Source organism: Falco punctatus, assembly GCF_963210335.1.
Source record: "Falco punctatus genome assembly, chromosome: 9".
In the NCBI taxonomy this organism is placed as follows: Eukaryota; Metazoa; Chordata; class Aves; order Falconiformes; family Falconidae; genus Falco; species Falco punctatus.
The window spans coordinates 7,182,963-7,195,210 of NC_137589.1; the positions used below are offsets into that span (position 1 = coordinate 7,182,963).

General features: G+C 43.5%; 1 protein-coding gene across 1 annotated transcript; it reads right to left on the reverse strand.

Moving 5' to 3' along the window:
* Window positions 1–2,884: 2,884 nt before the first annotated feature.
* On the reverse strand, window positions 2,885–12,195 carry DUSP13A (dual specificity phosphatase 13A). The gene is made up of 3 exons (XM_080403206.1): window positions 5,764–12,195; window positions 5,261–5,478; window positions 2,885–4,204 (listed from the first exon to the last, which is right to left on the reverse strand). The coding sequence occupies exons 1-3, from the start codon at window positions 5,922–5,924 to the stop codon at window positions 4,005–4,007; spliced, it is 579 nt and encodes a 192-aa protein (XP_080259332.1). The 5' UTR covers window positions 5,925–12,195; the 3' UTR covers window positions 2,885–4,004.
* Between the last annotated feature and the right edge of the window lie 53 nt (window positions 12,196–12,248).

The window sequence follows — 12,248 nt, forward strand, 5'->3', positions numbered from 1 at the left end:
CCTGGGCTGACGGGCTCTGGCCGTCTTCTGGCGCTGCCCCCTTTGGTGGCCACCCGCAGATTTAGGCAGGGAGAGCCTGCTGGATGCCGCTGCTGCAGAATCCACAGGGGAGGGTTTTTTTTTTTTTTGCTGAAGCGTGCTCTTTGCTGCCGCTTGATGTTCGCAAGCAGGTGGCTGTGTCTAAATACGGCACGCGCCTTGACGCCTCGCCGCATTAGCTCAGCGCTGCATCCCCGATGCGATGGGGAACGGCCACAAAAATGAAAATTCTGCATTAAGCGGATCTTATGCAAAAAAAGGGCTACTCCCCTCCCCACGTAAGCTATACTGCTGTGCCTGCCAGCACAGAGCTTTCCCTCTGAAGGAAATGTCGGTCAATGCAACTGAGACACAGTCCCAAAAGCCTCATGTGACCCAGTTCTAATAATAAGCTACCAGGAAAGAGGGGACAGCTCATCTTAGGGTGAGTTCAAATAAAGACTGTGAGAGCAGCTGTCCTGGGCCTCACTAAAGGTCCATTGAGCTCACTGTCCTGCACCTGACTGTGGATGCCTACAGAAAATAAGAACGCACAAGCATGAATTACACTGCTTTCTAACATTCCCCCACCTTCCAGCTGGCTGCAGTTCATCGGCTTCCTGATCTGGAGGGAGTTTCTAAATGTTTGGTAACCTTGAATGTACTTCTGTCCCATAAGCGTTTCCAGTTATTCCTTGAATGTTTATAGGCTTTTACCCTCTGCAGCACCCTGCGGCAAGGCGTTGCACAGCTCACCTAACCCCCCTCCTCGCTTCAGACCTGGCTTTTACTGACTCCATCTGATGCCCTCTGTTCTTGTACTGGAAAATAAAACTAAGGAAAGTTTCCACTGGAATTCTACATGTCTCCCTTCAGGTGACACTGTGGTTTTGTGATTGTTTTAAGCAGATTTAAGTCTGCCACAGCTGTAGGTGCAAGAGTCCCTTTCACTGTGCTCTCTGCCCGCAGCCAACACACACAGCCTCCACTGACCCTGCACTAGCCCTCGTGACCCACTTGGTAAGGTGGCTCAGGAACTGGATCTAGATGAAAACTGCTCTCAAAAGAACAAATCACTGGTTTTCAGATCCTCTTCAGAGGAGTTCTAACTCTTCTTTCGGGCATAATCTTCTCCCACGGGAGAAGCTCATTCCTGAACTGTATGCACTCTGCAGTGGGCTTTGCCAGATGCATTCTTCAGCTAAACACTAAAAGTAGTTGAAAAGGAATAAAGGAATTAAGAACAGGCTGAGGAAAGATGGGATGATAAGGCAAGCCTTGGGGCAGGAAGACCTGCACATCTGCTTGTTTCAGGGGAGATAGGAGGCAATCGGCTCCTGGTCAGGCTGGATCTCCAGGCCTGACAGCTCCTGTGGGCTCCCGGGAGGCTGGGCAGGCACTGCTGCCAGAGCCTAGGTGCTTTGGCCGGCTTAGCCAGGACCCAGCCTACCTTTAGGTACTTCAATATCTTCCAAAACGGGACCCTTCCTCAGTTAGGAGTTAACATTCAGTGCCATTAGTCTCCCGACGTTGCGTAGACCCTCTTGAAATACGCGCATTTTCTGAACAAAGTGCCACCGCTGAGGCAGTATTTTTCTTCTGGTTGGGTCCGTTAGTCTAACTTGCCACACCAATATCTGGAATACAAGCTTTCTTGTGGACAGCAAAAACCAGTGACGTACTGATGTCACATCACATCATGACTTGGACTATAGGTAGTGTGACAGGTGAGAGGGTCTCTTTTCCTCCTAGAACATCACAGCAGACAATGTTTTCTGTTTTAAGAAGTTACAAGACTAATTCTACCACTTTTTCTTATGTTGCCTGGAATCTTTTTCCCTGAGCAGACCTGGAGCCAAAGCTAAACTGTATGGAAGGAAGGGAGCAATACAGGCAGGCTGGAAATATAGGCAACGCTAACCCAACAGATTAAAAAAACTGCTGTGATTTGCCAGTGCCCTTGAAAAGAGTTTCTAATTCATTCCCTCCACTGGGATAAGTAAGTCTTGCTGTACAAGATCACTAGCATGTCATTGGTGGTATGAATGCCATACTGACTCAGCTTCACGCTGTACTCCTCTTCTCTGTCCCTGGTGAAACAATACTCTCCCAGGATGAGCAGTATGTCTGAGAGCAGGTACTAATTTATAACAGGAGCAGCTTTCACAGCTGTGGCTTTGTGGGACAGATGTTCAGGGGCATGCAAGGCATTATCCTGATGGAGGTTTCCATTAATCTTGCTCACATGTGTCTAATTTTGCCCAGCCTAAAGCCATTAAGATGTGTTATTTCACTCACATGAATTTCAGATTTTTCAATGCCACATCTTCAAAAGGTTTCCAGACTAAAACCTACTGTAAGGTGAATGAAGTATAAATTATAATGAAATATTAACCCATATAAATCCCTATTAACTCTAATGGAGAACTTCAAAGCAAAACCAGCACCTCCTTCCCCACTCTGCTGCTTTGTGAGGTATAAAGATTGTCCTAGCACTGTTGGGTTGTAAATGTGATTTTCTATTTGATCTTTTTACACTACAATGTCTTCTCTTTCTCTTGCCAGTGGAGCTCTTTGGCAAGATTTAGGAAAATCTGAACAGACAGCCAAATAGAGCTCTGAAAGGATCTTAAATATACTTATTTTGCAATGCATTTGTGTACATTGAAGTAGAGAGGGATTTCCATATTCCCATAAGCGCTAGCCAGAATCAGCATTCATGTCATAAACCTTCCCAAGAATTAACGAGTGTAGGGGGTCTGAGAAGGAAGAGGTTCAACTCACAAGTCACCACTATTTAAGTCTTCTAATAACCTTGCAAATCGCTTCCAGCAGAGAGGAAAATGATTAGAACTGATGCTTCAGATGCAAACAAACAAGCAGAAATGTATTTACTTAATCTAACAGGGAAGGTTTATAAGGTCAGCTAATCAATAAATCAAACCAGTAGCAAAGGGCAAAAAATAGATTTGATTATCACTTCATGGTTCACCACAAGTTAACAAGCTAATTTTCAGGCAGAGTGGTAGCATGAATTTCAAATGCCGTTGCTGTATTAAAAATCACATTGGTTAAGTACCGAGTAACTGGTGATAGGAAAAGTGACATCTTCGAAACAGCTAAAAATGAATTTGTGTCAATGAAGCCTAGCCACTGATACAAGCTAACTAAGTTCCTACCCAATGTTCAGCCAGGGATGATTCAAAGCCACTTACGCAGAACTGATTTGGGATAATTTGGAGGGAAAGCAAACTGATGAGTTCAAGCTTAAAAAATGCTTTGAGGATCTGGCATCTCTTTGTTAATGTCCTCAATATACTACAGAATATACATCATCTTGCTGAAAACACATTTACACAAGAAAATGTTTATGGGTTTGCTGACCCAGAGACTGCAGCAAGAGCTGCACAGAAGTTTGTTCTGCTGGTGTGGGTCTTCAGGCTGCCACAGCTTTCAGTATCACTGGAATATTTATGAGTAGTGAGAGAGGAATGTTTCTGTAGCATTCCATAGCAGTGCCTGGGCTCTTAAGAAACTGCCCTTGCCACATCACCAGGCCTGAAACACAAAAAACCTTTCTTATGAGAACTGTAACCAAACCAAGGAAGCTGGTTATGTTGCGCTCCCAAGTAGAGGGGACTCAAACTTACTGTACAGCTCAATGCAATTACTGAATTTGCCTCTGGCATTAGCACAAACCAGGAATAAATTCGGCCCATCTTAACCACTCTGGTGGAGTATTCTGGTAGCACCACGCTAGGCACAGCAGCTCCGCAGCACACAGTGTTTACGGTGGTGGCATTGGCTCGCTGGTCTTGGAAGAACTGAGCTATCAGGATTAATCCATTTACAGTTCTGTTGACTTTTTCCTTTGATGTGTAATTTTCTTCATTTTTTTCAACATGCATTGATGATAGGAAGCTGTATATGCACAATGGCTATGAAGGCTGAAACTCAGAAAAGTGAATGTAAATGGATTTGCCCTTTCAGCAGCCTTTCTTTTGCCGTAGCTGAACATCCAAATTTCGCAGGTGTTTCAGGAAGCCACGGTTGGGTGAAATCCATCGATGTTCCTTCACTGTTTTGATGGCTTCAACCAATGGGAGGTGGTGATTTATCATGAGATATGCTAGGACTAGGGAAGCTGACCTGCTTACTCCAACTGCACAATGTACCAAAATTTTAGCTGGTTAAAAAAAGAAAATAAATAAAAATTATAACCATAGAAGAGAAGCAGTACAGTGGATGAAGGGTAATTTAAAAGGAAGGCAACCCCCTTCTGCCTTCTCCAGCTTGGTCAGAGTAACACCACAAACATGATGTTACCCTTATGATAGATTATGTGAACTAACAATTAACTCTAATTTGCAATTGTTACACTCACTTGTGTGAGAATTGCCATGAGATCCCAACCTGATTTTGGAAACACTGGTAAATCAAAGAAAGCCCTGTTGAAGTAATGAAGTTGTTCTGTTGTGAGCAAGAGGAAAATGAGACCCATTGGTTTCAGAAGGGCTTACTTAGGTGAAGAATGCTAAAATCTGGCCCGTAAGGGTGGCACTAACACATTAGCCACCAAGAAAAATGACTGGCCTAGTACCATTGCATAATAAGGCAATTTGCTGTGACTGTAATTCTCTTTTGAAGGCAGAACGTGATACAAACTGAGAGCTCCATTAATGCCAGTTTACTCATGCTAAGAAATAGCCTTTTGTGCAACACAGGTTAATTAGTGTTTTACTGCAGCAGTGCCAAGAAGCTCAGTCTCTTGTGCAACATGCTGTAAATCTCCTTGGGTAAAGGTAAATCTTCTCCCTGGGGGCACAGCCCTACAGGTGCGTTCACACAAGATGCTCATCTGCAATATAGGAGCCTCTTTGTGCAGTCGGTGGCCATAGAAATCAGGACTTTTGTCTCTTTATTCATTTGTTCTTACAAATACAGGTGTCTACCTCTCCCTTTTTGAACTAGCATTTCATGCAAGGTATTTTTGTCTCTGCCTCCTCTCCTCTCTGCCCCTGTCTCTCTCCTGCACTGTTCATCCGTTACGTCAACTTTTTGGTACCTAGTTAGAGCTACACCCACGTACCCAGCACTCCCTCCTGCTGCCACCCACGGTGCAGGTTACCAGCAGCTGGCAGGAGACCACATAGTGACCTGTCCACCACTGAGTTCGTGGAGCTGATCTGTTATGAGAGGCTGCTGACTCGCATCAAAATGTGACCAATTATAGTTTTCATACCTCCTGGCGTGTTCAAGGCGTTGTGGATAAATTGTGCTGCAGAGAAGAAAAACTGGCTTATATCAAAGCTTGGGATGTCATGGGCTGGTACACCATAATAATTGATGGTCACTCCATAGAAGTCCTGGCCTCCATGGCTGTACGCTGTGCCGTGGGCAGCATTTAAAACATGGGTCACACCCATCTTCCACAAAACAAATCTGTTGTGAGCTGTTACTCTAAGGAAAAGACAAACAAATTGAGATGCGTGCAGAGACACTCAGGGAGCTGCAGAAACGCTGCATTTTATGTCCCAAGCCATTTGCTGGAGCACCAGCCCCTGCATTGCTTCTAAGGGTTAACTGAGAAGTGAGCCCCCGCTTAGTCATAATTTTACCTCAGAAACCCTGCTGTCTGCAGTGTAAATGACAGCAATCAGCAAAACTATGAGCTGTCTAAGCACCTATGAGGCATACTAACAGACAGACAGTGTGGCGGAGGTGTGTCCGTAAAGCTGTACTTACAGGTCTCCTAGGAAGAGATTAGGCCACACTTCGTCCACATGGTTGCAAGAGGGCCGGCCAGTGCTCAGGAGCTGTTCGATCTCTTTAAGGGAGGGAACGTCTCCCGTGCATGCCCCAGCGCCTTCGGGTCCGGGGGGGCCCAGCACCTCTGACCCCGACATGCTGAGATCCGAGAGAGACGTGGCTCCCACCGGCCGGTGGCATGCTGCTGAGCGCTGGGGCGCCGCCAGCCACCGGCACAGTCACGGGGGCGGCTGGGAGATGGGCCGGGGCAGGTGCTGGGCAGCAGCTCCCGCCGCAGAGCCACGCTGCCCCTGTGCTGCAGCGGCCCCCAGGCCCCCTCCCCAGGGTTGGCCGCTCGCCTGCGTGCTCCCCTGACAGGCACAGTCAGTTGAAACAGATGCATGTACCAAACTGGACATTACTGAGTCCTCACTGGTTCAAGTCCACTCCCCAGGGCTCGTCCCTAGAGCTGCTCTGCTCTGCTGCACAGCAGCCTCGGTGCTGGGGGCTCTAGCCTGCAGGATGCCCACCAAGATATGGCTGTGACCATCCTCAGTGGGTCCTTGATGCAGCAGTTGCAGCCAGTGAGATCTGGCCGTTCATCACAAGCAATTAAAGGCTTGATAAAGGAAAACCAGAAACCTGTCCAGTGCAAGAAGAGTGGCAGCTCTCTCCCAGTAACAACTGTCTCCTGTTTATTTTGAGGTGCTTAAAAATGTAGCTGTGAGAGGGTCAGAAATGCACCGGCATGGTCACTAGGAGGTTAAACACCAAATGGATGATGATGATGCCTTGCCTATCATCAATAATCTAGAGAAATATGTTTCTGAAGCTACTGTCTTTTCACCAAGTAAAATTATCTGAGCCTAACTGTGTGTTATGCATTCAATCACTTCTGTCGCAGTTACTGCTTTCATCACTGTGTTAATACAATACACCTGCCACGTATTGTATGATAGCTCCCTCTGTTGAAAGGAGAACAGAGAACGTGAGGATAATGCTTGTCACGTGAAACTTGTAAGCCACTGAGATAGTTTATATAGGAAGGTCTGGTGAGCCACGGGTTGGAGATCTATTGTATCCCCTTGTAATGTTAGTGAGCTTTTTTCCAAGCAAGGGAGTGCCTGTGCTTCTGGTCTGTGGGATGTGTGGTTCCTGGCAGGGGGCTGCAAAGCTGTCAGCGATGGAGCTACTGGGCAAAGCACGTGGAATGCTGATGCCCTTCCTTTGTAACCCTAGCAGCTGGCCTGCAGAGTCGTAGTTCTTCTACCAAAGCAGTCTGGAAGAGGTGACCCAAGAGGAGGAGCTTGCTGCTCTGTAGAAAAAAAGGTGATGAATGGAAAGAACCCTTGGTGAGGTCTGAGCTGCCTTTATTCTACAGGCATTTATTTACTATGATGGAGAGGAGGTTTGCTTAATATTATCTTACCAAGATACATATCATGTGAACCAGGGTATTGAAGTCTGGACTAATTAACTGTGCTTAGGAGTACTTACGGTGAGAGATCACCCTAATACAAGAAAATAGTTTGCCGCATCAGGGGGCAAAAGTTATATGCAAGAAGAAAAAAAGGTGACTTCATTTAGAGTCTCTCATGAAGCAGGAATCTCTAAATCCACGGAATTTTAGCAAATAAACTGTTTAAGAGCCTCCTGTCTACAAAGAGACTGTTAAATTCCCACTGCCACGTAGGTTCTGGCCTAAAGGGTGCAGTAAGAGGCACTACAAGCAGCAGTGCTGATCTAGAGGGGGCAGGGGGGCAGGCAGACAGCTGGCGGCATCCAGGCGGAGGAGAGGACTGCAAAAATGGTTACGGTTGTACTTCAAGCACTATGTGTATGGCCTTAATGTGTCACCTTGGTTTTCTGTTTTATTGTTCTTTTTTCCTTTGGTAAACTAGCAGGTTTTAAGCCGATTGATTTATTTGTGCTCACGAATGAGGGCAATTAACTGACTGAGCAGGTGCAGATGTGTAGTTTAGTTTACTTTTCTCAAGCTTCTGGGTGGAGGCCCAAGGTGAGGCTTTACTAGCAGGGTTTTTTAAAATGTAAGCCCAGTCCATTTGTTGCCAATCAAGTTCTGTCAGAAAGGTGACACTCCTGTTTAAGTCTAGCCCTTTTCAGCTGTAAAACTTTTGTTGGCCTCTACTCCAAGTGCACTGGCTAAGAATTCAGAGTTCAGCTGCAGCAGGAAAGCTGATGAGCAGAAAAACAGGAACTCCAGAAGAATGATCTCCAAACCTTGTGTGCCTCCAACATTTGTATGGCACACAGCCATCTGCTGCAAAACTCCAGCCTTCCACACTGTTTAGCGTCTTCCAAACATGTAATAGTCTGCAAACACGACTTTTTTTAAGCTGTGTTACTGACTTTTTTTGTTAAGAGCTGTCTTTGAAACAGACATGAGACAGAGATCTGGCTTTCAGGCCAGCTCTGTTACACACCAACCCACAGGATGTAACCTCACTAGAGAGAGCAAGACCATCTTTTCCCACGCCGTGTTCCCCCTGCGCTGCTGTTTGGCGTACAGCACTGTGGTCAGATGTCTCAAGAGTATACGTCTCCTTCTGTGTGTTTATGCAGGATTTAGCCATCAGGTCTGCGGATAGTCAGGCTCCCTGCTGCCAAGATGTGCCTTGACAGGTAGCGCCCAGGAAGCTGGAGATCCTTCTCAGCAGAAGTGCAAACTCCCCTAAGCGAAGCTGAAGGCTTTGTTCCAGCATCTCCTTGCTCCTGCAGCGCCTTATTTTGTCCTTATGTTAACATTCAGGAAAAGTCCATGATTCTCTGACTTTGTGAATAATTGTATTTTAGTTTGTATAAAAGTAGCCTGAATGCAAATGCTGAAAAACTGTGAAAAGCATGAACTTAGCTTTGTCCTCAAATTTGGCAGGAGATTCCTTCCAGGTGTAATCTTCTGTCCGGATGGATTTGGCTTTCTACAGCTTTGCTTCTTGCCTGGCCCTTTTAAAGCTACTAAGGATGGATGTAAAAAGCAACTAACTGATACATGGTCACACTGAATAGAGGCAAAATTGGTTTCCTGTGAAGTAGGGACTTACTGAGATTTGAAGAATTTGGACATTCTCACTGTTAGAATGGTGGGCAGCTCTAAGCCAAACATTTGCATACAATTATATATGATGTTAAAATAGCTGCTGTTTCAGGTGAATTTAGAGCATGATTAATTTTGGAACACCCAACAGGCGGAGTCCTTCTAATTGGACTATGCTTTTGTGATTACTTAGGAGGTAGTACTTGGTGCAATAATCTAAATCAAACATTCCCTGGCTAAGAAAGTGGCAACAGTGTAAACTGCCATGGAATGCTCTAGTACCATGCAGCATGGCAATACCAGGAAAACGTGCAAGTCGAAACCAGGACATTCATGAAGGCTCTTCTACTGAAAATACTGCTGTCGATAATAACTGATGCCATGCCTGCGACATCTTTCCCTCTCTCTAGTGAAAACCGGGCCAAAATCAAACTCCTTTCACATATCCTGAGAGAAGAAAGCTTTTATACTGAAAGTGTTAACTGCATGGAAGTTCAGCTAGCTATGATTCCATATGTACAGTCATCTCCAACTGCAAAACTTCTACTCATTTCATGCATCAGCCTGTTTCCAGGATTTGATATTCAGGATGGTTAGCTATTGAAGAAGATTGAACTAATTGAGTTCTGGTACATTTAGGTCAATACTAAGTGAGACTGTTTTCTGGTGTCCTACAACATTTATGTATTTTTAATGTATGGAACAATTTTGTCTGATTAGCACATAGAGTTTGCTCGGGTTTTTTTTTCTACTTTCTTCACCCCCACCCCCCAATAAGTTCATTTTGTGTCTTGGAAAACATTAGGTTTCACTAATTTGATTAGTTCTTAGGCATTTAGTCTCTTTTTCTTCTGTTAAGGGAGTAAGAAATTCGAAGATAAAATAGATGACTGAAAGTTCACACATGACTGATCTATGTATCCTTCAACTGAGGCACAGAGTTTACAAAGAAATTATAAGGCAGGACCTGATCTGTACAAAAATGAGATTACAAAAAAACCCTGCCCCAAAACCTGGAAAAAGAAAAAATATAATTATTTCGATCAATTAGCTCTTCTGTTGAAAGATCTCCTCTTGCCATGTTGTATTCTTTGCTGGAAGAGAGTTTTCATAAGCAATTCATTTTCTGTTCAGCTGGGGCCTTTCTTTCCTGTGCAGGGTCTTGAGATTTATTTGAGGTTGATTGTTTCAAATTATTAAATGTTAACAGTATTACTTAATGACAGAGTGTTTAAAGAATAAAAAACCTATTACATTAACACAGCTCTTTTTTTTTGCTATATAATATATTGTAACTGGAGCTAGTCAGGAAATTTCAATATAAATTTTCTTTCTTTTTCTTTTGATTAAGTGTCATCCTGAACATTGAATCAATGTAACTATGTGAATTGAATAAATTGTTTTCAATCTAAAGATGCACCCAGTGTAATTACACATTTTAAAGACCTTTTTTCTTAGCAATCTGTGGTAGTTTTAAAAATATCTGTAGCATATAATTTGTCATAAATTCTCAGACTGACATGTCAGCATTGGCACTGCCTGTCAAACTTACATCAATGCCTTCATGTCACATGGCATGAAGTGACATAACTCAAAGTGACGGAATGAGGTTTATTGGAAATTTTTGTTAAATAAAGCACAAACTATTTAGATAATTCACCCTTTTAAAGAACATAATATGTTAGCAAGGAGAAATAGTTTTCAGCTTTGAAGTGCAATGGCTAAGTAGCTATTACATGTCTACTTTCATTTAAAAGTCACAAGTTTTAAATTATACTCTTTATCACCTTTCTGTGCAAGCTAATTTGGTCATTTTCGAAATATTTGTTAGGTGATGAAACTAGACAGAACAGAAAAATGCTATTAGAAGTGATAACTTCAGACAGAAACCAACCATTGAGGCTTTCCCCAGTGCAGATGTTACCAAATCACTGCTGCAAAACAGCCCAGCAGCCTCCATAGCCAGGCACAGGGCTCTCTCCAACGATGTGTGGCCAGGCGGTGTACGTCTTGTCTTCTCCACATTTACTGTGGATGAAACTCTTGGCCAGGGGTTCACTGCATGGAAATCTTTTGCTGATATAACATACTTAGGGCCTGTAAACTTCAGATGGTCCTGGATTCACATACACATATAAATATTGTTCATTTTCCAGCCTGGGCTTCTGAAGTCTGGAGGCTAGATTTGATAAGTCATTTGTAGGTGGATTGCTGGTCTTGCTATAAATGGTGTAGGGAAACAGGGTAAGGAAACTTCTGCTTTCATTTTTGCTTCTTTCCTGCAGTCTGGTGGGCTGGTGGACTCCAGTGCATATTTATGTTAAAAAAGCCCACAACAAAGCCATAGCACTGACCAAAGCAGCACTTTCCTGGCACCTCCATGAAAAAGCTAAGAATGAGATCCCAAAAGGTGCCTTATCTCCAGGACTGTGCTTCAAACACTGACAGGGTGACAAATTCTGTGATGAGATACTTCTGTAGCCTGCTACAATTATTTCTGCAGCATTTTTTAATTTCAGTTTCTGCTTTACATTTGTAGCTTAAACCACTTTTTCAGATATAAGCAAATGTAGTAAAGTATTGTAAGTTGTATCAACCTGGTGTCCCAAAGTGTGCAAAAAGTTGTGATTGACTAGCAGTTGGTGAAGAAAAATTCATGGCAGGAAAAGCAAAGAATGCATGTAATAGAGAAGCACAATCTCTTGTTTAACTGAAGTGCCTTACTTGCTAAAACTTTGTGTTTTCCTTGTCAGATAACTGCTAGTTATTTTGAACATGACTATGTGGACATGGAGTAAGCAAAATTGCCTGAACTTTCAATCTGCTTTATTAACAGGAAGACAAGGTCCATTTGTGGTTTTGGAGTTTTGTTGGGTTTTTTTTGGGGGGGAGGCAGGTTTCAGATTAATGCATATGTTATGGTTTGTCACTGATGAATTCAGACTTGTCCATTTTTCATACAGTAAAAGAAGGGGAACATTGTGAGGACTGAAATTGTACTTAATTCCTACGTTGTTTGCAGAAGCTGCTAAACTGGCAAACAGTGGTATATTCCATCCAATTTCAGCAACTCATTTGGGAAACTACACATTCTTTGGTGTAAAAAAAATAAAAGCAGGACGGAACAGACTGCTTAGAGATAAGCATCTTTGAAGAGGTATCAGGGCATGTGGCAATGAGAAGTTCTTAGAGCTTGTTTCGGTTCTGAACATCCAGTACTTGATCTATTTAAAATGTGTATAGCCTGTTACAATTGAGATTGTACAGTCATGGATTGCACATTTGTATTAGCTTGTTTGATGACTTGGCAACTTGATGCAGCTTTAAAGCGTTTTGAAATGCAAAATTTCCTTGTTTCACTGTAGTGGCATGTAAGCATTTTTTTTTTTCTCTGTGAAGAAAGAATACAAGGCCAAGCTCTCTGAAA